This window comes from Pelobates fuscus, chromosome 6 (genome assembly GCF_036172605.1).
Source record: "Pelobates fuscus isolate aPelFus1 chromosome 6, aPelFus1.pri, whole genome shotgun sequence".
NCBI lineage: Eukaryota > Metazoa > Chordata > Amphibia > Anura > Pelobatidae > Pelobates > Pelobates fuscus.
The window spans coordinates 11588-38892 of NC_086322.1; the positions used below are offsets into that span (position 1 = coordinate 11588).

The 27305-nt window shown below is 45.1% G+C and overlaps 1 protein-coding gene across 1 annotated transcript; it reads left to right on the top strand.

The window, feature by feature from the left end:
- The first annotated feature begins 824 nt into the window (after positions 1-824).
- Positions 825-25353, top strand: AUP1 (AUP1 lipid droplet regulating VLDL assembly factor). Its single transcript, XM_063457480.1, has 11 exons — positions 825-1745; positions 2490-2624; positions 2966-3116; positions 3503-3690; positions 14111-14183; positions 15365-15438; positions 16761-16827; positions 16963-17158; positions 20442-20563; positions 22378-22466; positions 23935-25353. The coding sequence occupies exons 1-11, from the start codon at positions 1705-1707 to the stop codon at positions 23990-23992; spliced, it is 1194 nt and encodes a 397-aa protein (XP_063313550.1). The 5' UTR covers positions 825-1704; the 3' UTR covers positions 23993-25353.
- Positions 25354-27305: the final 1952 nt, after the last annotated feature.

A 27305-nucleotide genomic window follows, 5' to 3' on the forward strand; every position in this document is an offset into this window, starting at 1 on the left:
GGCAACAGGGAGAGAGAGAGAGAGACCCGGGGGGCAACAGGGAGAGAGAGAGAGAGACCCGGGGGGCAACAGGGAGAGAGAGAGAGAGACCTGGGGGCAACAGGGAGAGAGAGAGAGAGACCCGGGGGGCAACAGAGAGAGAGACCCGGGGGATTAACCGAGAGAGAGAGACCCGGGGGATTAACCGAGAGAGAGAGAGACCCGGGGGCAACAGGGAGAGAGAGAGACCCGGGGGCAACAGGGAGAGAGAGAGACCCGGGGGCAACAGGGAGAGAGAGAGACCCGGGGGCAACAGGGAGAGAGAGAGACCCGGGGGCAACAGGGAGAGAGAGAGACCCGGGGGCAACAGGGAGAGAGAGAGACCCGGGGGCAACAGGGAGAGAGAGAGACCCGGGGGAAACAGGGAGAGAGAGAAAGACCCGGGGCGAGAGAGAGAGAGAGACCGACCCGGGGCGAGAGAGAGAGAGACCGACCCGGGGCGAGAGAGAGAGAGACCGACCCGTGGCGAGAGAGAGACCGACCCGTAGCGAGAGAGAGAGAGACCGACCCGTGGCGAGAGAGAGAGAGAGACCCGGGGCGAGAGAGAGAGAGAGAGACCCGGGGCGAGAGAGAGAGAGACCCGGGGCGCGCGAGAGAGAGAGAGAGACCCGGGGCGCGCGAGAGAGAGAGAGAGACCCGGGGCGCGCGAGAGAGAGAGAGACCCGGGGCGCGCGAGAGAGAGAGAGAGAGAGAGAGAGAGAGACCCGGGGCGCGAGAGAGAGAGAGACCCGGGGGCAACAGAGAGAGAGAGAGAGACCCGGGGGCAACAGAGAGAGAGAGAGAGACCCGGGGGCAACAGAGAGAGAGAGACCGGGGGTGAGAGGGGCAGACCCTGGGTAACAGAGAGAGAGAAAGGCAGACCCAGGGTTAAAGAGAGACAAATTCGGGGTAACAGAGAGATAAATCCTGGGTAACAGAGGGAGAGAGGCCGGGAGAGAGAGAGAGACAGTCACCAGTTATATAGAGATCTTGGGTACTAAGGAGAGAGATATACGTGGAGTAAAAAGGAAAGAGAGAGAGAGAGAAACACGGGGTAACAAGTTGAGAGAGAGAGACCCATGATAAGAGGCATCCACAATTAACAAGAAGAGAATAGGGGTAAGGAAAAGGAAGAAGTACAAGTTAACAAACACCAAGGGGGTTAGTAAGATACAGACACAGGGGTAATAAAGGTGAGAGATAAAAAGGTATTATCAGTCATTTTGGGTGTACTACGTAAAGGAAAAGAGGCTCATAAAAGAAATACACAGTAACGGCTAGTAAGGACTACGAGAAGTACTGGGAGTAACACCGTTAACAGTAATAATTGAGGTATAGGATAGTAAGTGGGTGGAAATAAATGCAATGCTGTTATACCGAAATAAAGTGTAAGGCATAGTGGGGTAAGTCACATACATGAGTAAACAAAGTGAGGTATCCAAGGGCAATAAATAAAACGGGTAAAGGGGACAGCAGTGGTGACAGATAATTCCAGTGTACTCAGCCATTCAGAGAATAAACATAGCACTCTTAAAAACTACATCAGAGAACAGAGCTTCCTCAACGGAAATACGTTAAAGCACAAAGGAAGAAGAACCTGTAGTGGGTCTTCCTGGGAGTAGTCAATCCAACTTCAAGTAAAGACACCAGATTTACTACAACGAGGAGCAGAGGTGTGAGTGAATAATGGAGGCTCCCACCTTGGACAGTATGATGGAGCACCATCGGTAAGATCTGGCAAAGTGTAGGCATCAGGGTGGGAGTGAGAGACAGGAGGAGGTCAGGGGGCTTAGAGGAATATGTCAAACGGGGGATCCCTCAGTGAGATGAATGAGTGTCAGTGCCTACAGTTTTCCTATACATATTCCCTAAGTGAGACTGTGGGTCCGTCTTCCACTTACTCTGCCAAATCCTTCTTTCTTCCAATATCGGAACTTTCTCTGGTATCCATGTATAACTATGAAGGAATAGGATAGCTGCGTAAAACAAATGTACATTTTATATGTAGTTTTTACAATACATGTGATTAGTGCATAGAAGCTACTAATTTACCATTCCAAAAATATGTGTGCCTGATGGCAAATGACAGTTATTTGCAGTAGTTAGCCAGTAATAAAACACCCCAATATAATTTTAAATGTGGTTGGAGCGGTCACTCCCATTATGGAGAAGGGTATGGATGTTGCGTTTGCATGTTAGATGACCTGTGGGTGGCTTGCGTGATGCCATGGCAGTGGTTTTTGTCAAGTCATGTGATGGAAGGATTATGAGATTTAATTGTGAATCAGTTAACGATCATGTAGGATGGAGCTATGAGATGACCCAATGAACTGAACAACAGTGGGTTTGTAAGAAAAAAAAGTTTTAACAGGAATATATGGAAGAGAGGTTGTTTGGGTTAGCTGTGTGAAGTAAGTCTTCTGGTTAGCCCATAGAGAAAGCAAGTTCTCATTCTGCTGTCTCTTTCACAGGTTTCCTGATGACCATATCTCCCTGCTGTTGCTACTCCTTTACTCTCCCATCGGTCTGTTTCTTCTCCTCCTTCGTATCTTCATTGGAGCCCATATATTCCTGGTTAGCTGTGTTCTTCCTGACTCCGTTAGGAGGTAAGAACTCATAGATTTATTTATAACTACACACAGGATGAAATCTGAAAAGTGTTTTCTGTCTGCTCATTTGCATTTGAGCAGGTGATTGTGAGATAATTTTGGAAGTAATATCTGCTCACTAAACAGTGTTTTCAAGTTCAAAGTTGTGATCTGTAGACAATGTATAGTAAATAGTAGTGGATTTTATTTATTAAGAGAATCACACTTTTTATGTTGATTATTTTTCTTCTTTGCATTTACACTCTGTAACCCTTTGTCTTAATGCTAAATCTTGCTACATTACTAACACAGTCATGCTTTCCTGCAGTGTTGCTCACTCAATTATGTGTTACATGCAGATTTTTGATGCGCATTATGACCTCAGTACTTGGAGTTTTTACAAGTGTGTCCGAGCCTCACGTCAGAGATAAATCAGTGAAAATATATATCTCCAATCACAGAACGTATTTTGACCACAATGTTGTGAGTCTGATCACCTCATGTGCTTCGGTAAGTGGATGCTTAGCACTTGTACATGTTTACTGTGTTCTTTGAGGGGGATGTTTCTGGCTCTTTGTTGTTGCTGGGCTCTGTGAAGGGGATGTCCTCCAAGTCTGTCACGTTGTTGACTCTGTAAGGTGGAGGTGTCCTCCAGCTCTGTCCTGTTGATGGGCTCTGTGAGGGTAAAATATCCTCCAGCTTAGTCTTGTTTGTGGATTGACAGGGGTCAGGAAGGAAGGAAGGGTGTTCCTTTTATTAGACTGTTAAATACTTTGTTTTGCATTTGTTTTTACATTTTTAATTTATCTGCTCACTTATTTGTTTGTATGTCCAGTGGTCCAATCCTTCTAGCTTTTCATCTTCGTGATATATGATTCTTCCTCCTTTCTTTGTAGCCATCTGTGTCCTGCCCGCCTGGATTCCTGTGCTGGGCCCGTGGTTTTCTAGAATTAGGAACCCCTGGAAGTCGTGCTCAGCTCAAAGAGTCATTAAAGCACTATTTGTCCCAAACAGGGAGCCCCCCTCTACTACTTTTCCCTGAAGAAGAAACCACCAATGGGAAGAAAGGGCTGCTCAATTTCAGGTATAGTGGTTCAGAGAAAAAATCTGTGACTGAAGTGTATTGACTGGTCAGATAGGTAATGTGTTCAGCCCATGGCATGAAGAGAAGTTATGTAGTTTCAATACTTCACCTTGTATGTCTCAAGCTGTAAATTATTATTATTTATAAAGCGCCAACAATTTACGCAGCGCTGTACAATGGGTGGACTAACAGACAAGTATTTGTAACCAGACGAGTTGGACACACAGGAACAGAGGGATTGAGGGCCCTGCTCAATGAGCTTACATGCTCATTGAGCAATATGACATCCACTGAGGGGCCTGTAGGCTTATGTGCTTGGCTGGATCATACCATTTAGAGAAAGAAGCAGGTGCTAGATTTATTCCTCATACAAAAGACACAGCTTAAAGGGACACTCCGGACCCTAAAGCAATTTAGCTTGCTGATGGAAGAACATTGAAGTGCAGATTTCATTCATTCATTCATTCTTTTTTTTTTTTTTTTTTTAATTCTTTATTTTTTCACACGATAGTTAAGGCAAGAATCATTCAACTTAAAGGCTTGCGCAGAGGCCCAAATACACTCGAACAGTTTTGTAATCGTAATAATGCAAAAACAGCACATAAGTACAATCCACCTTGGAAATTCTATACAACTTGCCCCCCATCGAGGGTTTTGTATTATTTATACAGCATCAGTATTTAAATTCCACACTGTTGCCCTAGTGTGTCAAAACAAGAACAGTATGACTGTGTGGCCTGCACAGAAGCCTTAGTGTAAGAGAGCAATCCTAAGAAAACTATCTTAATCGACATCTGTCTACGAGGCACGCCCATCCCTAGATTCCATGGCACCTGCCCCCCATCGGGGGATTGGTATTATGTTATACGTTTTGGTTTTCGTCTTCCGTGTTCGATTCGACAAGAGGAACAGGAACCTAGGGTCACGTGTCGGGTTAGCGGTAGCCAATGGTGGTGATACAGGAAGCTAACTCATAGCAAATGTAGAACCACCCCAGGCATCCCCGTACAGGTCACCTCAGTCAACTGACTCTAATTGAAGGTAGGTTGTAAGTCCCAGGCATGTACAATGTGTCCTAGAAGGGACCTGTCAGGAAAAGGTATCCGGAGAACACCAGGTCTCCCCCTTCCCCTATCGCTCTGATCGCTCCTGAGGAGATGTTGGTTAGACAGGCAAAATGAGGAATTAAAGATAATAAAACCTACGATAAAAAGAAAGACCTACCCCCGGAAACCGAGAAACAAGGGTGGTCGTAGAAAAAGAGGAGTAGAAAGTACAGGGAGAGAGAAGTGAGGAAGAGGTGAGGTGTCGGAACCGGGACGCGGCGAGAGCGGGACGACCAGCCAGGGCTATCGCGGGACCGGGAAAAACTCAAGGGCCCCCTATACCCCATCTTCCTGGTGGGTATGGTCTATTTACGCAGATCCTGCTACACTATTATCCCAGGGCTCCCAAAGTTTTATGAACTTCTCTGTCGTACCTTTCACTCGCGCAGTCAGATCGTCCATCGGCAGTCTCGGATCTGTGTTATCACTCCTGAAATCTCCGGACCTTCAGGAGAGAGCCAAGCTGTGGCAATAGTGCGTCTAGCCCCAAGGGTTAGTTTGTGGACCAAGGTCTGCTCCCTTTTGGTCCATCCGTCAAGGGATCTGTTCAATAAGTACACCCACGGATCTAATAGTAGGGGCTTGTTAAAGGTCTGTGTCAATAGGTCTTCAACTGCCTTCCAGAAGCTACGTAGTTTCGGGCAATCCCACCACATGTGGAGATATGTACCCCGGTTACCACATCCCCCTCCAGCAATCATCCGTATCCAATTTGTGCATCTTATAGAGTTTGACAGGAGTGGTATACCAGCGGAACATGGTCTTCCATGTTTGTTCTTGGAGGGTGACGCAGACGGAGGAATTCTTGTTAGCTTCCCATATGTCCTGCCAGTCTACTCCTTCCAAAACTTCCCCCAGATCCGCTTCCCACTGATCGGCGTAGGCCAGTCGGCCCCATTCTTTGTTCTCCGTGCTAAGGTGGGTGTACAAGAGTGTTATCATACCCTTGGGGACGGATCCCGCTCGGCATAGTTTCTCATAGAAAATCATCCTTGTTTGCGCAGCTCCCTTTCTGTGGGGTTTCCTAGCGAAATCCCGAATCTGAAGATAGCAAAAAAGTCTGTTGGTGTTAAGTGGGAATCACGTTGAAGGTCGTCAAATAGGACTATCTGCCCATTAAGGTAGAGTTGGTGAATCCGCCGTAACCCTATTCCCTCCAGGTTCCGAAATTCTCTAGGAGCCATACCCGGTGGGAATTCCCTATTCCGGAGTATCAGGGTTAAGGGGGAGGGGGAAGATGCCAGCCCGTATTTGCGATTGTTCCCGTCCCAAATGTGGAGTGAATTTTGAATGGACGGGCAAAGTGCCCGCATCGGAGGCCTGTGTTCCTTCGGGACCCACATGGTAAACTGGGGGACGTCCCACTCCATCATCTTGGACTCTATTTCCACCCATCTCCTCTCGTCTGGCGAAGAGTGCCACATCGCACCTGTGTGAACTGGGCAGCAAGATAGTAGTAGAAATAGAGGTTTGGTAGGCCCAGTCCCCCTCTATCCTTACGTCTGTAGAGGACCTGGCTAGATATCCTATGTCTCCTGTTCTGCCATATGAACACACCGATTGATCTTTGTAACGGAATCAATTGGGTTTTTGTAACTCGGATCGGCAAGGCTTGGAATAAAAACAGGATATGTGGGAGGACATTCATTTTAACAGAGTTAATCCGTCCGATCCAGGAAATAGGCTTGTCCGTCCACCTCTCTAAGTCTCCGGTCAATGTTCGAAGCATGGGGTCATAATTAGCTGGGTAGAGGCGTAGAGGGTCAGCCGTAAGTTGTATACCTAGGTACTTCAAAGCGTCTCTTACCACTTTAAGGCCGTAGGTCTCCCGGATGCGGCGAATGGCGGTATCTGGCAAGTGAATCGGCATTGCACTGGTCTTGTCCATGTTAGCCTTGTAACCCGACGTCGCGCCATACTCGCTGATGACTTCTTGTAGAGCAGCCATTGAATCCAAGGGGTTGGTGATGGTAAGGAGGATGTCATCGGCGTACGCCGAGACGGTGAAATCACTATCTCCCACCCGCACTCCCCGTATGTTTGGGTGGTGCCTTATAGCTTCGAGCAGAGGTTCCAGCGCCAACACAAATAGGAGGGGGGAGAGTGGGCAACCCTGTCGGGTACCATTAAACAGCCGAAATGGCGTCATAGGGGCTCCTGTGATCCGCACTTGTGCCCGTACGTTGTGGTACATGGCCCTCGTGGTTGTTATGAATTCATCCGGGAACCCCAGGTGTTTCAACACTGTGAACAGAAATTGCCACCGCACCCTATCAAAAGCCTTTTCTGCGTCAATAGCGACCACCAGCGTCGGTATTTTTGAGGTCACTTGCTGCCAGATCAGGTCGATGTTCCTCCGAGTGTTCTCAAACAGCTGTCTGTCCGGGATGAAGCCCACTTGGTCGGCGTGGACCAGAGAGGTGAGCAACGGATTCAGTCTGTCTGCTTGTATTTTCGCTAAGATCGTAAGATCATGGTTGATCAGCGAGATAGGCCTGTAGTTTTCCGGTACGAGTGGGTCCTTATCTGGTTTGGGTATTAATACGATTGTTGCGAGGGCCATGGTCGGATCCAGCTGGCCTCCCTGCCTGAGATCGGCAAAGAGCCTGGTCAGTGGAGGCGCTAGTTCTTCCTTAAATATTTTGTAATAGGAGCCATCGAAACCATCAGGTCCCGGGGCCTTATTGCCTTTCAAGGTGGAAATGGCTTTATATACTTCCTCCTCGGAGATATCAGCAGCAAGAATACTCACTGCCTCCCTCTTGAGTTTAGTCATCCCAAGTTTATTGAGGTATTCGAGTATGGTCCTTTCCTCATTTTCATCACTTGTCTGCTGATCTGGAGTATGGTATAATTGCTTATAGAAGTTTTCAAACACCCGAGCAATCTCATCAGGCCTCGTTTTGGTCGTACCATCTGGGTGTCTTATGGCTGTTATATGGGAACGTTCCTGTCCGGGACGCAGAGTCCCGGCAAGGAGCGAATCCATTTTATTGGATTTTTCGTAATAAGACCGCCTCGACCATACCATGGAGCGCGCCGCATCGTCTAATAACAAAGTCCGGATATCCCTCCTAACCACCTCCAATCGTTCATAGGTCAGCGTATCAGGGGCTGTTTGGTGTTTCAGTTCAAGGGTCCGCAGCCGTTCCAGCAAAGTTTCCAATCTAGCATGTTTCAGTTTCTTTCGTCTGGTAGCCAGCTTTATGAGAGAACCCCTGATGACAGCTTTGTGGGCTGCCCAGATCGTGCTCACATGAACGTCTGGGGTATCGTTTGTGTCAAAATATTCAAGAATTTCCAGTCGGATCTGTTCCCTCAAGGCGGGGTCTTGTAATAAGGACGCGTTTAACCTCCAATTCCATGGAGAGGCCACGCAGAGGCTGCCCAAAGTAATGGTCACGTCGGCGTGGTCCGACCATGAGATGTTACCGATTCTTGAGTCGACTATCCTGGGCATCCCCACTGCATTGGCTAAGAAGAAATCGATCCTTGAATACGTTCCATGCGGCGTGCCAGACATCCACCAGACCTGAGTCCGTCAAAACCGGTTGAGGAGTCGGTCTTGGCCCCCTCGGCCTTGGGACCTCGGGGTACCGTCCCGCGTGCTCCTGTCTACGGCCGGGTTCGGAGTGGCATTGAAATCCCCTCCAACATAGACCATACCGTGGGGCAATGCCGCTATTTTCTCCTGGATATTCTGCCAGTAGGCCGGGTCCGGCTGGTTTGGGGCATACACATTGATGAGATGAATCGTATGCGAATGCAAGATGCCCGAGACTATAATATACCGACCCTCCGGGTCTGCCTCTTAGGCCGTTTTCCTAAAGGGGCAGCTGGTTTTGACAAGAATGGCCACACCATTGCGTTTGCGAAACGACCTGGCTTCATAGGAACCTTTTGAAGACATGGTCCTTCAGACCAAACTTGGCCTGCTTAGGGAGGTGTGTTTCCTGTATAAATGCTAGATCTGTATGTAGCCTCTGAGTTCCTTGAACAATAAGCGACGCTTCCTAGGAGCGTTGAGACCCTTGACGTTCAAAGTAGTGAGTTTAAGTGTCATCATGTGTCACGGTCATCCCTGCTTCTGGACACCAGGACATTAGGGTCCCCGCCCCCCTCCGTATCCCGCGACCCCACCGAGATCCCCCCACGCCCCCTAGCCCCGCACCTCTTGGAGAGAGCACAAAGAAAGAGAAAAAGGAAAGGGAAAGAAGAACCAAGGCATCCAAACCCATTCGGATGCAGAGAAACACTGGTCTCACCAGTAGCCAGTGTTTTGTGGGTAGCGTGTTCCCTCATCTCCCACCACGATCAATGCGATAAGGGAGCAAGGATCCCTGAGCTCCCACTCCATCGCGCCCGCTAAGACCTATATAGACCTGGGTAGGGCCCCCTCCGGTTAGAAGTCTATAAAAGAACCGGGAAGTCTACTATTGGGTACCCCTGTTCCGTCACCGTTCTACTTCCCGTCAGTGGGGCCCAGGAAGCCGTGTCAACCCTCCGCCCGCCCAGGACTTGAGCTAAGGCAGAGCGGGTCAAACCTTGAGGGCGAGCCCCGGTGCTAGAGTCTGAAATTATCCCCTCAAGGGAGATCCCCCCCACCCGTCTGCAACCCCGTAGCGTCTATAGCAGAGCAACATGTATAGGGATCACACAGCAAATATTATATGAAATTGAAAATATGAACCCCAGCAGGAGTAAGCGCAAAACAGTAATATACATATATGCCCAACCATGGGTACAGAGCATGTAGTGTAAATACATTGATAAAGCAGCGAAGTCAGCCGCATTATGCGGCCCATGTACGGATGAGGCGCCATTGCCAAGCAGGGGGGGGGGGGATTCATTTTTATTTTTAATTTTATTTTTTTTATAGTTTAACAATTTTTATTGTTTTTGAAATTTCCAAAACTGTTCAAAACAAAATTATACATTAATAAACATCAATAGAAAAGTCCTGTCACATTAGTCCAATACCACATCGCTCATCAACCAAAATACATGCTGATACTTGAAACAAATGTTTCATCTGATAGTCATACTAGCAGTTAAAATGAAAAAAAAGTGTAGATTTCAATAGAAATTGTTACTAATATAAATTAAAGGAACACTATAGTCACCTAAATTACTTTAGCTAAATAAAACAGTTTTAGTGTATAGATCATTCCCCTGCAATTTCACTGCTCAATTCACTGTCATTTAGGAGTTAAATCACTTTGTTTCTGTTTATGCAGCCCTAGCCACACCTCCCCTGGCTATGATTGACAGAGCCTGCATGAAAAAAAACTGGTTTCACTTTCAAACAGATGTAATTTACCTTAAATAATTATATCTCAATCTCTAAATTAAACTTTAATCACATACAGGAGGCTCTTGCAGGGTCTAGCAAGCTATTAACATAGCAGGGGATAAGAAAATCTTAATTAAACAGAACTTGCAATAAAGAAAGCCTAAATAGGGCTCTCTTTACAGGAAGTGTTTATGGAAGGCTGTGCAAGTCACTTGCAGGGAGGTGTGACTAGGGTTCATAAACAAAGGGATTTAACTCCTAAATGGCAGAGGATTGAGCAGTGAGGCTGCAGGGGCATGTTCTATACACCAAAACTGCTTCATTAAGCTAAAGTTGTTCAGGTGACTATAGTGTCCCTTTAACCTAGTTACACCCCCTGGCTGTCAATCAGACAACCGGTCTTGTTACTTCCTGGTTTGGTTGGCTCAGGGGAGGCAATCTCAGAGGCAGCAATTGCCCAGAGTACCTGCCTTGCAAAGACTTCTCATTGAGCTGCATTGGTTAGTCTGTGATTGGACAGCCACAGAAAGTCTAGGCGGGGTTAACAGGGAAGGGCTTGTAAAGGCTGCAGACAAGAGATCTGCTGCTTTTACAAACTGTTTTTTATTTTACCCCCAATGAAGAAGCAATTAATTACAATACAGGCACTTATGCCACAGACTGCTACATTGCTGTACATGTTCTAATTAGACATACTATAGGTATGGTCTTCTAAAGACCGGATGCAAAATGATTTACCTGGTGTGACGGTAGTAATCAGTATCCCTGTCAAGTATTCCCTTTTTCCCAACAATAAAGTAATGCCTATAATCCACAGGGTAAAATAACGCTGGGATCGCCAAATAATCCACACATGAGCCAAAGCTTAACTCCTTAAGGACACATGACATGTGTGACATGTCATGATTCCCTTTTATTCCAGAAGTTTGGTCCTTAACGTGTTAAAGGGACACTATAGTCACCTGAACAACTTCAGCTTAATGAGGTTGTTCAGGTGAGAACTATAGCTCCCTGCAGCCTTTCTCATGTAAACACCGTATTTTCTGAGAAAATACAGTGTTTACATTGAAAGCTAGGAACACCTCCAGTTGCAGTCACTCAGAGTGAACCAGAGGGACTTCTGAGTTGATGAAGGCATAATATGCCTCCATCCACTCAGATCTGCTGTGCACGAGCATCCTGTGATTCAGTATCTCCTCCCACTGCATGCAGACACTGAACTTTCCTCATAGAGATTCATTGATTCAATTCATCTCTCTGAGGAGATGCTGATTGGCCAGGGCTGTGTTTGAATCATGCTGGCTCTGCCCCTGATCTGCCTCCTTGTGATTGGATCAGGCTATCACATGTCAGCAGACTGCTTCTTTTTCCTGAGTCTAACAGCATGCAGATTTACAGCTTCTGGCTTGAATACAGTAAGATTTTTACTATATTTATGGAGGCATGAGGGGCCCAGGGGGCTACATGGTCGTGTTAACACTACAGGGTCAGGAATACATGTAGTTGCACTGGTGACTATAGTGTCCCTTTTAATGCTGGAACAAGACTGATTTCAATTTATACAGTACAAGCTCCTCCTCTGGGCCAGGCTAGATAATTGAGTTTCAGCAACATACTAAACTCAATTATCTGCTGGCCAGAAAAAAATTACTATTTTTCACAATTTTTAAAACTATACTTTATGCACGTCATTACAATATAAAAAGCACATCACTGGGTAGCAGAGGATACTGTGAGCAACATATTCAATTTGCACAAAAATCGGTTCGGTACTTTTTGTTGCATCGTATGGAAGTTTGACCGGCTCGCCATGTGGTGGTATCCGATCCAGAGTTCCACGGAATTGGTAGTAAGAGCCGGTCCCTCGTTCGGTTGCTTGTTTGAAACTCCCGAACGCCGTTCGTATATTGTAAGTGTAAATAGGTCAGACAGGACTTCCATGGGGACCGGGTGTTAGTGCGAGTGCGATGCCGAAAACCGTCCGAGGCACTCGACAACCAAGTCCCACTGACCGTGTTCGGGAGTTTAACCTGTAACAGATCCCCCTGTTTTGCATTGGATCTGTAATATATGTTGTACCAGCCTCCTACCATGTTGCCTGGGAACCTCTACCTTTTGTTTTCCTGCCATCATCCACATTGCCCTGCACCTAAGGACAAAAACAGTTTCTGGCCCTTTAACTGTGTTGTGCAGAGAATGGGTACGTTTGATATGGCACTTCGGATACAGCCGAAGTAGTCAAAGTGGCCGCCATTAGACAATCGAACACGCGGCGGCCATTTTAATGCAGTCGAACGTGGTCAGCGATGTGTGCCGTCAAATCCCTGGAACGGAAATCAGCCACACATTTGAACGAACACCGCTGACCTGTACCTTCCCCTACTCTTCGACACTGCGGCTGGAGACTAAGTCCCATTCGAAGATTCGAACACACGTTCGAATGGGACTTTGTAATCTCTTTCATGTGAAATAGACTGCCACTCAACTAACGACCACCGCGGAAGTTTAACCCCATTTTACTTCGACAGAAGTCGAAGTGCGTTCGACTATTCAAACGCCGCCTTCGGATGGGACTTTGTTATTTTTCAAGGCAGAAATAGACCGACCACACAGCCTGAATCTGTTGAACTGTTTTGGGCATGCAAACAGGCGTGCGGTCGGTCCAAAGGGACTTTTCAATATCTCTGGAACCACTGAACCGATTTGTACGAATTTTGAATATGTTTGTCCCCAAGTTGTGTTGTTCCTAAAAATATAAGTTTTATTCCTGTGTGATGGGAAAAATAAGAAAGTTCTAAAAAAGTATACGTTTTAGCTTGGAGATAATTGAGTAGATACAGTAAGAAACTACTTGCAGGGGAGCACTGCATAAAAGCAGAATGTGTATCATTAAACATCAGTTCTACTTCACCCTCAATCTAGAGTCCTGTCTCTTATTGGGGGTAACCGCTATACAGCTATTCACACTAGCTCTTGTAAGAGCTTCTTCACTTGGTACACTGGATGCTGAGAATCCTCCTCACTGATCGGGAAAAGGACACCCTCCAGCGGTTGAAACCCCTCTGCTACACGGGGTAACCGCTACATAACCTAGGAGCCTTCAATTACTTTGCGGTTTCGTGTGGTTACATAGTGTTCCTTGCTCTAATTGCTATCCAGGGTGGTCTCTGTCCGGTAAAACAAATGATTAACCGAATGAACAAATAAAACGAATGCTTTCAAGGCACTTAAATAGCAGGGAGGGAAAACAGCCAAATGAATATAGGAGAATCCTTCACACCTGGGTCCCTTAAGATTTTATACTAGGAGACTGGACAGAGTGCTTGCTCTATTTATGTGTGGGAAGTGAGGAATTTAAAAGCCTGCAAGATAGCAAATATCTGTGTTGTCTCCCTATAAACCTTGTAAAGAGTGATTCTGTCCATCTGAGGGTGGATGAGTGAAAATCAGAGTAGGAAAGCAAAGTTACCTATGCTGAAATTATCCCATATGTAGCGAAGATAAGTATGCGAGGATGGAGTCTTGAGATGGCAAAAGAGTGTTATTTGAAGCACCTTCTTAGTAGTGACCTGTCCAGTGGTGGTCCTTATTTGTACAGCTGGTGTGTCAGTTGGTGAAATGTGGGTCAATATAACTGAATGTACACGGAGCCCATCCTCTGCAGCCTCAACTATAAGTTATAAAGCCAGGAGAATGCCGGACCCCTCTGGCATTATAGTAACACATAGGAAAGGGCACTGAAGGGCTGCAGTGAGAGGTAGAAACTCTATTTTCTGTCACGAATACAAATTTGAAGGTGAAGATGAATATGCCAGCTTGCAGTCACTTTCTCAGTGTTCTTATTGCAATAACTTATTGCAATGAACTTATTGCTCTTCCACTCACTCACTCATCCAATCACACACTTTCTTCCCCTCTTCCCATCGCACTTTGTCTGCTCATTCAATCACACACTCTGCCCCTCTGTCTATTGTTCTTCCTATTCGAAATGAGTCATTTTGGTTTTGTTTATTTTTTATAGCTCATGGGCGTTTTCTCTATCAGACTCCGTTCAGCCACTCGCTCTCCACGTCCAGCGCCCTCTCATCTCACCGGTGAGTCCCTTGCAGAGGAAATTAAACTTGTTGTTGTTTCTGTATGTAAATAGGTAAACACAGGATGCTTCATGCATGTGGAAATGGGTTATTGTGTATGTATTTTAAAGAAACCGTAATGCTTCAAAAAAGGACACTTTAGACACCAACACGTGTTAAATTGCATATTTAAGTCTCTTGTTTTCAGCATAACCCCAACCCTGTAGCCGTGCATCTCTTTTTACAAAGCCCTTCCGTAGAAGTACTGAGTACCAACACTGCTCAACCAATGAGAGATTAGTGTGAGCTGAGCTGCTGACAGGACTCCACTCCTCAGCCAATTACTGTCTCCTGTTATCTCACCCTCTAGTACTGTACCGATGGTGGAGTGAAGCTAAGGAACAGTTCTACTGGCACTCCTATCCCATTGGGCGAGTTTCGTGAAAATGCGAGGCGTGACTAAGGTGCAGCTTTATGCTTCAGCAAGAAGCAAGATATTTTTCCAGCAACTAAAGTGATTTGAATGATGAGAAAAAACAACCTTAATATAATAAAGCCAAAACCTGACAAATTCATTTCCATTGTGTTGGTGTCCAAAGTGTCCCTTTTCGTTTAGGTTATATAAAAGAAGTTGACATGTATATGGCTGTCTCCACGAGAGCTTGTGTAGAAGACAAGGACTTGCCATTTATTTATTTTTGTATACAAATAATATGGGGATACGGGTTGTTCCACAGAGCAAAGTCCAAATAAAATAGCATAGTATTTCTTCAGCACCTACTACTGTTCTTCTAGTCTTTGTATCCCAATTCCTTTTGGGTACGTTGTTGTTGAGAGGCCATGAGGGGGTGTCTCTGGGGAAGTTTTCACCTTTTTTACACAACTTTTCAAATTTGAAAAATCTAAGTATTGTATCATTTTTCTATATTTATAAGTGAATGTATTCCGTTTTTGGGAGATACTCTTTCTGGAGTTTTTTTGGCCAGTGATCATGTTTTCAAACTTACTGCATTTTGATTTGCTCAAATCACAGTGAAGTCCATAAATCCCTGGCTAGATGATCACATTAGGTTGGTTCTAGAAGCGGTTCTGATTGGGGTCTGTCTCTGCATCCTTCTGTGACTGTCCATCTACATTTATGTATAACTGGCTAATTGTTTCTCTGGCCATTTCTCCCTATCCATTATTCATTTCTCTTACAGATGGTTACAGGTTGCCCTTGGGTCATGGAACTTTTTTGGATGCTGTTTATCCCATTCACCATTTATCAAGTAAGGTACTAACAATCTGTCACTATGGGGCTGATAGGGGATTTCACTCAGGGGTGTATCTAACACTGCCAGCACCTCCTTCCACTGAAAGTACACAGACTTACTGCAGAAGAAATGACTTACCTCTTATAGTAAGAACTAAAATTACATCATTTCTTATATCTTAACTGGTCTTTGTAATTGGTATCATTGTTAGTGACCATGTGATGTCAGAACTCTCCCAGTCTCTCTGTAATATACTGACTGGTCTCAGTGCTCGTTATCAGACAGGTCTGTGTATCCTTATTAGTGACCATGTGATGTCAGAACTCTCCCAGTCTCTCTGTAATATACTGACTGGTCTCAGTGCTCGGTATCAGACAGGTCTGTATATCCCTGTTAGTGACCATGTGATGGCAGAACTCTCCCAGTCTCTCTGTAATATACTGACTGGTCTCAGTGCTCGGTATCAGACAGGTCTGTGTATCCTTATTAGTGACCATGTGATGTCAGAACTCTCCCAGTCTCTCTGTAATATACTGACTGGTCTCAGTGCTCGGTATCAGACAGGTCTGTGTATCCCTGTTAGTGACCATGTGATGTCAGAACTCTCCCAGTCTCTCCGTAATATACTGACTGGTCTCAGTGCTCGGTATCGGACAGGTCTGCATATCCTCAAATCTCTCTTCTTCCCTCTCTAAAAGTGTAGTAAATTTGTATATAGGAAGAGTGCTTGCAATATGTCTTTTTATGTATATAGTAACATTTTTAACAGCCTTTCTTGTATGTTTAATAATTCATCCTGTGTGCTTCCTGTTTAATTTGTTGGTTCTTCATTGGAAGTATTTGACGGGAATGTGTATTCCTTCCCAGTGCTAATTCATTGTTTCCCATTGTTGTAGTTTATGTTGTTACAGACAAATTCAATATATACTCATTCATTAGTAGATTGAAACTGAGGAACATTGGACTTATTCTGCTTTGCTGACAATAGAACTCTCCATTTTTAGTACACATATGCATAGTCGTACATTAACATTTGCCATGGACACACGTCTTAGTAATGCAACACGTTAAATTCTTGTAGTCTTTTCACTGTGTATTTTTGTTATAATATTTGTACTCATACCAAATGTCTAAGGTCCTATTTTACTAACCAGTTAAATCAATTATGCATTCTCTAAAAGCATCATGGTGCTGTTTTAAAACATTCTGCTTTGATATCATATATCATGTCTTTTTACATCTCTGGGTTAACAGGCCTTTCCTCGACTTTTCCCAAAGTTTGAATAGTATTACTTACTCATCTTATCTTTTTTAATATTAACACGTGCACCATCCTCTGTAGATGGCTTCCGCCAGTTTTCCGATATCCAAAAGAGTCTGATGAAGAGTTTTCTTCTCGAGTACAAAAGGTTAGTAGAATTATGGAAAGTTTGGCTGGTGATGGTCCTGTGTAATATCTTGCAGGCCATTGCTTAGTGTTGGGAGTACATGGTATTAGTTTAACAGGAGGCTATAAGCAACCTACATTCTACTCTTCCTTCTAGCTAATGGCACTTTCCATGGGGATCATCGGGACTCGTCACACTGCTGTGGACAGAGCAGAACATTTAAAGAGGATAAGACATGAATCTCCAACTCCTGCTGCAAGTGTTTCCTCTTCCACAGCAGACAGTCGCATGGTACAGCGGGTCAAAGAAGTCCTACCCCAAGTCCCGCTATCAGTGATTCATAAAGACCTGGGTGAGGGATACAAGGGTATTTAAAAACATAAAATAAAAATTTGAGGAGCTATAGTGAAGTTGAGGTTAGTATTTTGCAATAGGAGTTATAGGGAGGGTTGTACAGATTAATAGGGAGAGTTATAGGGAGGGATACATGGGGTAACGGGGAGTTATAGGGAGGGATACATGGGGTAACGGGGAGTCATAGGGAGGGATACATGGGGTAACGGGGAGTCATAGGGAGGGATACATGGGGTAACGGGGAGTTATACGGAGAGATACATGGAGTAACGGGGAGTTATACGGAGGGATACATGGAGTAACGGGGAGTTATTGGGAGGGATACATGGAGTAACGGGGAGTTATAAGGAGGGATACATGGAGTAACAGTGGGAGTTATAAGGAGGGATACATGGAGTAACAGTGGGAGTTATAGGGAGGGATACATGGAGTAACAGTGGGAGTTATAGGGAGGGATACATGGAGTAACAGTGGGAGTTATAGGGAGGGATACATGGAGTAATAGGAGGGGATATAGGGAGAGTTATATTGGGTAATAGGAGGATTTATAGGGGGGTTATAGGGAGGGTTATATGAAGTAATAGGGAGGGTTATATGAAGTGATGGGGGGTTATATGAAGTGATGGGGGGTTATATGAAGTAATAGGGGGGGTTATATGGAGTAATAGTAGGGGTTATAGGGAGACTTATATGGAGTAATAGGGGTTATAGGGAGGGTTATATGGAGTAATAGGATGAGTTGTAGGGAGGGTTATATGGAGTAATAGGATGGGTTATAAGGAGGGTTATATGGAGTAATAGGGTTATATGGAGTAATAGGGTTGGATGGATTATATGGTGTAACAGGAGGAGTTATAGGGAGGGTTATATTGGGTGATCTAGGGAGGGATACATGGAGTAATAGGAGGAGTTATAGGGAGGGTTTTATGGAGTAGTAGGATGGGTTATAAGGAGGGTTATATGGAGTAATAGGGTTATATGGAGTAATAGGGTTATATGGAGTAATAGGGTTATATGGAGTAAGGAGGGTTATATGGAGTAATGGGAGGAGTTATAGAGCGGGTTATATGACGTAATGGGAGGGGTTATATGGAGTAATGGGAGGAGTTATAGGGAGGGTTATATGGAGTAATGGGAGGAGTTATAGGGAGGGTTATATGACGTAATGGGAGGAGTTATAGGGAGGGTTATATGACGTAATGGGAGGGGTTATAGGGAGGGTTATATGGAGTAATGGGAGGAGTTATAGAGAGGGTTATATGGAGTAATGGGAGGAGTTATAGGGGGAGTTATATGGAGTTATATGGAGTTATAGGGGGAGTTATATGGAGTTATAGGGGGAGTTATATGGAGTAATGGGAGGAGTTGTATGGAGTAATGGGAGGAGTTGTATGGAGTAATGGGAGGAGTTGTATGGAGTAATGGGAGGAGTTGTATGGCGTAATGGGAGGAGTTATAGGGAGGGTTATATGGCGTAATGGGAGGAGTTATAGGGAGGGTTATATGGAGTAATTGGAGGGGTTATAGGGAGGGTTATATGGAGTAATTGGAGGGGTTATAGGGAGGGTTATATGGAGTAATGGGAGGAGTTATATGGAGGGTTATAGGGAGAGTTATATGGAGTAATAGGAGGAGTTATAGGGAGGGTTATATGGAGTAATAGGAGGAGTTATATGGAGTAATAGGAGGGGTTATAGGGAGGGTTATATGGCGTAATGGGAGGAGTTATGAGGAGGGTTATATGGCGTAATGGGAGGAGTTATAGGGAGGGTTATATGGAGTAATGGGAGGAGTTATAGGGAGGGTTATATGGAGTAATGGGAGGAGTTATAGGGAGGGTTATATGGAGTAATGGGAGGAGTTATAGGGAGGGTTATATGGAGTAATGGGAGGAGTTATAGGGAGGGTTATATGACGTAATGGGAGGAGTTATAGGGAGGGTTATATGACGTAATGGGAGGGGTTATAGGGAGGGTTATATGGAGTAATGGGAGGAGTTATAGAGAGGGTTATATGGAGTAATGGGAGGAGTTATAGGGGGAGTTATATGAGTTATAGGGGGAGTTATATGAGTTATAGGGGGAGTTATATGGAGTAATGGGAGGAGTTGTATGGAGTAATGGGAGGAGTTGTATGGAGTAATGGGAGGAGTTGTATGGAGTAATGGGAGGAGTTGTATGGGGTAATGGGAGGAGTTGTATGGGGTAATGGGAGGAGTTGTATGGAGAAATGGGAGGAGTTGTATGGAGTAATGGGAGGAGTTATAGGGAGGGTTATATGGAGTAATTGGAGGGGTTATAGGGAGGGTTATATGGAGTAATTGGAGGGGTTATAGGGAGGGTTATATGGAGTAATTGGAGGGGTTATAGGGAGGGTTATATGGAGTAATGGGAGGAGTTATAGGGAGGGTTATATGGCGTAATGGGAGGAGTTATATGGAGGGTTATATGGCGTAATGGGAGGAGTTATAGGGAGGGTTATATGGAGTAATGGGAGGAGTTATAGGGAGTTGTATGACGTAGTGGGAGGAGTTATAGGGAGGGTTATATGGCGTAATGGAAGGAGTTATATGGAGGGTTATAGGGAGAGTTATATGGAGTAATAGGAGGAGTTATAGGGAGGGTTATATGGAGTAATAGGAGGAGTTATAGGGAGAGTTATATGGAGTAATAGGAGGGGTTATATGAAGTAATAGGAGGAGTTATATGGAGTAATAGGAGGGGTTATAGGGAGGGTTATATGGCGTAATGGGAGGAGTTATGAGGAGGGTTATATGGCGTAATGGGAGGAGTTATAGGGAGGGTTATATGGAGTAATGGGAGGAGTTATAGGGAGGGTTATATGGAGTAATGGGAGGAGTTATAGGGAGGGTTATATGGAGTAATGGGAGGAGTTATAGGGAGGGTTATATGGAGTAATGGGAGGAGTTATAGGGATTGTTATATGGAGTAATGGGAGGAGTTATAGGGATTGTTATATGGAGTAATGGGAGGAGTTATAGGGAGGGTTATATGGCGTAATGGGAGGAGTTATAGGGAGGGTTATATGGCGTAATGGGAGGAGTTATAGGGAGGGTTATATGGCGTAATGGGAGGAGTTATAGGGAGGGTTATATGGCGTAATGGGAGGAGTTATAGGGAGGGTTATATGGCGTAATGGGAGGAGTTATAGGGAGGGTTATATGGCGTAATGGGAGGAGTTATAGGGAGGGTTTTATGAAGTAACAGGAGGAATTGTAAATTTTTTGTTTTTTTGATGAAATCCTTCTCTTCTGCTATCAGCCCGCACTAAATGTGTAGATACCACAATTACAAATCTTTTAGAAGGACGAGTTCCTTTTGTATCTGAAGAAGAATCGTGTGGAAGAAGTGAGGCCTCTGTTATGTCTAATCGACCCACCAAGGTAATATTCTTGTGGTACCTCTTTATTCTCTCCCAACTGTACAAAGAAAGATCCCACCTAGAGTATTGTGTTCAGTTCTATAAAGCAGGAGGACATAGAGAGGTAGTTGTAACGGATCCCCTATACTCTGGCTGGGTATATCCGCTGTAGTTCTCCCAAATACGCAGTGAAGCAGTGATTATAGCTCCCAATTCCCCAAACATCAGTCTAGACTTGATGAAGGGTAGAAACGAATGTGTTTATTATGGCCAAATGGCCCACTTTTATACAAACCAAGGATGCAGTAAAACACGCCCAGAACACTCCCACAAAATGTCCACAAATTCCTGTGTCAGAGTGACTCGGCATAAAAACATAAAGTATTAAAATACATAAATACATACAAAACAAATAGGAACCCCCACAAATTATATATTGTTGAATAGTCCTGATCTGAGCACCAAAGTTCTCCAAATAGCGCTCAGATCCATGCAGTGTAGAGAAACGCCACCGTGTGGAAGTTCTGACCGACTGCACACATGGTCCTATGCCCAAAACAATTCCAGGGCGTTTGGTGCTTTTGCTGGTCAACTTCCGGGAGCTCCTGCGGCCACAATACAGGTTGCTCTGGCTGGCTCCTAGGTAGCGTTTGTTCCCTTTAGTCTCAGACACCTTCCCTCTAAAAAGCCCTCTCCTGGTGGATTTCAAAGTGGTTCAAAACCGCGAACCAAGTTGTCCGGGAACTGCACGGTCACCTCATGTCGAAAACAGTTCCATAACATTCGCTGCTAAGTCCCGCTGAGGTGACCATGAACCCACAAAGTCCTCATGCCGAAATTAGTTCCATAGCAGTCGCAGCTAAGTACTGCTGGGACTATTCGTGGGTTTGGTTCACGCGACATGGCCGCAAGAGAGACAGCTTTCGGTTCCATTTGCGTGAAGGGAAAGTGCCAAACCAGGGTCACCCAGGGCAAGCTGATAATGGCGGTTGGGGAGATTTAACTCCCGAACAGAGTCTTTGTATATGGCCCATAGTCGGTGGGCAGGAGGCCAGCTTCTACACTCCTCCATGAATTTGTGATAGTACTTTATAGATCCTGGTAAGATCTCACCTAGAGTATTGTGTTTTGTTCAATGGAGAAGATCCCAAGAGGACATAGAGAGGTATATTAACAGTATATCATATAAAGCAAGCATGTCAAACTCACAGACCGCATGCGGCTTACAAGGACCATCTTTGCAGCCCGGCGAGCCGCGAGTGCAAGCTGAGTGTTATAGCAGAGTAGGCACTTGCTTTCCCCACATTGCAGGTGCCTACTCTGCTAACACTTACCAGGCAGGGGAGGAAGGCCAGCGAGGGAGCTCAGTGCTCCTGCTCTCTCGCGCCGTCTGTAGTGAAGCCAGCTGCCGGAATATGAAGTCATATTCTGGCACCCGGCAACCCTAAACCGCGCGAGGGAGCAAATAGAAGGACCCCAGGGAGATGCCTCACATCGGCTCCAAAAGGTGTAGGGAGCAATAAAGTAAATACATTAGTGTGTGTGTGTCTGTCTGTCGGTGAGTCTGTGTGTGTCAGCAGGAGGATCAGATTTGGCACAGGGTGGTAGTGTGGGGGGGGGGGGGGGGAGATTTAGTAGAAGGGGGTGCTGTTTTTTTTTTTTTTTTTTTTTAATACTGGACATTTTTTTTTTTTGCAGCCCACATAAACCTTAAACCTGGTTTATGTGGCCCGTACCAGACTTTGAGTTTGAATTAAATCATAATGAAAAATTAAGTCTAATGTTACAAAATGTCTTATCTTGGGAGAGGAAATAAACACATTTTTGCTCTTTCAGTCTGTTTATAAGGGTTTTGGTCGCCGGCCTCAAGACAGACATCTGTCATTGCAGGAACGGAAGGAAGCGTTATATGAGTGTGCACGGAGGTAAGTGAAAGAAGCTGCGGTAGATGTCTAGACGAGTAGACAATCTATGTAGATAGCACTTCTCTTTGCTGTAATTATTGCTCTATCCCTCTTCCTGTACCATTGCTGTAATTATTACTCTATCCCTCTTACTGTGCAATTGCTGTAATTATCACTCTATCCCTCTTACTGTGCCATTGGTGTAATTATTGCTTTATCCCTCTACCTGTACCATTGCTGTAATTATTACTCTATCCCTCTTACTGTACCATTGCTGTAATTATTACTCTATCCCTCTTCCTGTGCCATTGGTGTAATTATTACTCTATCCCTCTTCCTGTCCCATTGCTGTAATTATTACTCTATCCCTCTTCCTGTGCCATTGCTGTAATTATTGCTCTATCCCTCTTCCTGTGCCATTGCTGTAATTATTACTCTGTCCCTCTTCCTGTGCTATTGCTGTAATTATTACTCTATCCCTCTTCCTGTCCCATTGCGGTAATTATTACTCTGTCCCTCTTCCTGTGCTATTGCTGTAATTATTACTCTATCCCTCTTACTGTACCATTGCTGTAATTATTACTCTATCCCTCTTCCTGTGCTATTGCTGTAATTATTACTCTATCCCTGTTCCTGTACCATTGCTGTAATTAATATTCTATCCCTCTTCCTGTGCCATTGCTGTAATTATTACTCTGTCCCTCTTCCTGTGCTATTGCTGTAATTATTACTCTATCCCTCTTCCTGTACCATTGCTGTAATTATTACTCTATCCCTCTTACTGTGCCATTGCTGTAATTATCACTCTATCCCTCTTACTGTGCCATTGGTGTAATTATTGCTTTATCCCTCTACCTGTACCATTGCTGTAATTATTACTCTATCCCTCTTACTGTACCATTGCTGTAATTATTACTCTATCCCTCTTCCTGTGCCATTGGTGTAATTATTACTCTATCCCTCTTCCTGTCCCATTGCTGTAATTATTACTCTATCCCTCTTCCTGTGCCATTGCTGTAATTATTACTCTGTCCCTCTTCCTGTGCTATTGCTGTAATTATTACTCTATCCCTCTTCCTGTACCATTGCTGTAATTATTACTCTATCCCTCTACCTGTGCCATTGCTGTAATTATTACTCTATCCCTCTTCCTGTACCATTGCTGTAATTATTACTCTGTCCCTCTTCCTGTGCTATTGCTGTAATTATTACTCTATCCCTCTTCCTGTACCATTGCTGTAATTATTACTCTGTCCCTCTTCCTGTGCTATTGCTGTAATTATTGCTTTATCCCTCTTCCTGTGCCATTGCTGTAATTATTGCTCTATACCGCTCCCTTCAAATATCCCTTTATTGTCACTATAAATATGGCCGCCTTCTTCCATGTGCCAGTATATGACGTTACTATTTTTTTTGTCTTCTTGAATAACATGTTTTTCATATTCATCTCTCCTCTCCTCCTTTCTTCATACATGATGCACTTAACCAGAAGATACCTGGATAAGTTTGGATCACTCGGCACAGAAGAAGAGGAAGCACAGTGCTAAGGTGCCATTAACAAGCCACGGCAGCAAGGAGAGACCTTGATGTTATTGGGAGGGAAAGTGTGGGATCGCAGTTGGTGTTATCGACTCCTTTTCATGATTGAAAGGAATGATTGAAGACTCTTACTGCTCTGTGCAGAGTAAACACTATGGTTGAATCCTGCAAGGAGAAACTCTCTGTATTTGAAACATGTTTGTTGTCCATAAACTGATACGTTGAGCCAATGCTTGCAGTATGATCCATATGACATTTCCCGCACACATGTCCTAATCCTCTAATTCTGGGTCTCTAGCCAAAAACCTTATGTGGATACAAGCAGTGTGCGTATTGGCTGCTATTCTATAGTCATTGCACATGGACTCCCTACAAATTACTCTAATTTATTCTGCTCCGTGTCTATGGACTCTCTGCACAGACACATTAATAATGGGCTTAGTGTATACACACATATGAATGCTGGGCTCAGTGTACACAGACTCTGCAAAGACACACGTATACTGGACACGGTGTACACGGACTGTCTGCACAGACACATGAATATTGGGCTCAGTGTACATGGACTCTGCACAGCAAGGCCTGAATATTGGGCTCAGTGTACACGGACTCTGCACAGCAAGGCCTGAATATTGGGCTCAGTGTACACGGACTCTGCACAGCAAGGCCTGAATATTGGGCTCAGTGTACACGGACTCTCTGCACAGACACACATGAATATTGGGCTCAGTGTACATGGACTCTCTGCACAGCAAGGCCTGAATATTGGGCTCGGTGTACATGGACTCTGCACAGCAAGGCCTGAATATTGGGCTCAGTGTACATGGACTCTCTGCACAGACACACATGAATATTGGGCTCAGTGTTCATGGACTCTGCACAGATGCACATGAATACTGGGCTCAGTGTACACGGATTCTCTGCAAAGACACACATGAATACTGGGCTCAGTGTACACGGATTCTCTGCAAAGACACACATGAATACTGGGCTCAGTGTACATGGGGTCTCTGCACAGACACATTAATAGTGGGCTCAGTGTACACGGACTCTGCATAGACACACATGAATACTGGGCTCAGTGTACACGGACTCTCAGCACAACAAGGCCAGAATACTGGGCTCAGTGTACGCGGACTCTGCACAGACGCGCACATGAATAGTGGGCTCAGTGTACGTGGAATCTCTGCACAGCAAGGCCGGAATACTGGGCTCCGTGTACATCCCATTTCCTTTGCAGGAATGCAGCCTTAATTAACGGAAGCAATTGCTTTGTTGAATTAGGGATCTGCTGTGTTGTTTTAAATGGGGCAGTGCTTTATTAATGTAATACTTTTTTTGAAATAAAAGATGATTTCCATTGTCTGCACCTATTTCCCCATAGTATTTGACACTCCCCATGATGTGCATTGTGTTTCTAGCTGCATATCATACAAACAGCTGGCTGAAGGGCTCTCCTGTTTTAATGATCTAAAATGTGTCCCATAAAATAACCTTTTATATTTAAAGTTTTTGCTGCAGCTAATTCACAGGCGAGCAGAAGCAGTGAGCTCCTCTTTACACCTGGGGAAAAAAGCTTCACTAATCAGGTGTCTCTGATTCTAGTGCATCAACATCCTGCAGGGTATTATTATTATTATGATATTTATATAGCGCCATCAAATTCCGCAGCGCTTTACAATGAGTGGACGAACAGACATGTAGTTGTAACCAGACAAGTTGGACACACAGGAACAGAGGGATTGAGGCCCTGCTCAGTGAGTTTACATGTTAGAGGGAGTGGGGTATAATGACACAGTAACAGAGGGATTGAGGGCCTGTTTAGTGAGTTTACATGTTAGAGGGAGTGGGGTATAGTGACACAGTAACAGAGGGATTGAGGGCCTGCTCAATGAGCTTACATGTTAGAGGGAGTGGGGTATAGTGACACAGTAACAGAGGGATTGAGGGCCTGCTCAGTGAGTTTACATGCTAGAGGGAGTGGGTATAGTGACGATTGAGGACCCTTCTCAGTGAGTTTACATGTTAGAGGGAGTGGGGTATAGTGACACAGTAACAGAGGGATTGAGGCCCTGCTCAATGAGTTTACATGCTAGAGGGAGTGGGGTATAGTGACACAGTAACAGAGGGATTGAGGGCCTGCTCAGTGAGTTTACATGTTAGAGGGAGTGGGTATAGTGACACAGTAACAGAGGGATTGAGTGCCCTGCTCAGTGAGTTTACATGTTAGAGGGAGTGGGGTATAATGACACAGTAACAGAGGGATTGAGGGCCTGCTCAGTGAGTTTACATGTTAGAGGGAGTGGGGTATAGTGACACAGTAACAGAGGGATTGAGGGCCTGCTCAGTGAGTTTACATGTTAGAGGGAGTGGGGTATAGTGACACAGTAACAGAGGGATTAAGGGCCTGCTCAGTGAGTTTACATGTTAGAGGGAGTGGGTATAGTGACACAGTAACAGAGGGATTGAGTGCCCTGCTCAGTGAGTTTACATGTTAGAGGGAGTGGGTATAGTGACACAGTAACAGAGGGATTGAGGGCCCTGCTCAGTGAGGTTACATGCTAGAGGGAGTGGGGTATAGTGACACAGTAACAGAGGGATTGAGGGCCTGCTCAGTGAGTTTACATGTTAGAGGGAGTGGGTATAGTGACACAGTAACAGAGGGATTGAGGGCCCTGCTCAGTGAGGTTACATGCTAGAGGGAGTGGGGTATAGTGACACAGTAACAGAAGGATTGAGGGCCCTGCTCAGTGAGTTTACATGTTAGAGGGAGTGGGGTATAGTGACACAGTAACAGAGGGATTGAGGGCCTGCTCAGTGAGTTTACATGTTAGAGGGAGTTGGTATAGTGACACAGTAACAGAGGGATTGAAGGCCTGCTCAGTGAGTTTACATGTTAGAGGGAGTGGGTATAGTGACACAGTAACAGAGGGATTGAGGGCCCTGCTCAGTGAGTTTACATGTTAGAGGGTGTGGGTATAGTGACACAGTAACAGAGGGATTGAGGGCCCTGCTCAGTGAGTTTACATGCTAGAGGGAGTGGGGTATAGTGACACAGTAACAGAGGGACTGAGGGCCCTGCTCAGTGAGTTTACATGTTAGAGGGAGTGGGGTATAGTGACACAGTAACAGAGGGATTGAGGGCCCTGCTCAGTGAGTTTACATGTTAGAGGGAGTGGGGTATAGTGACACAGTAACAGAGGGATTGAGGGCCTGCTCAGTGAGTTTACATGTTAGAGGGAGTGGGGTATAGTGACAGTAACAGAGGGATTGAGGGCCCTGCTCAGTGAGGTTACATGCCAGAGGGAGTGGGGTATAGTG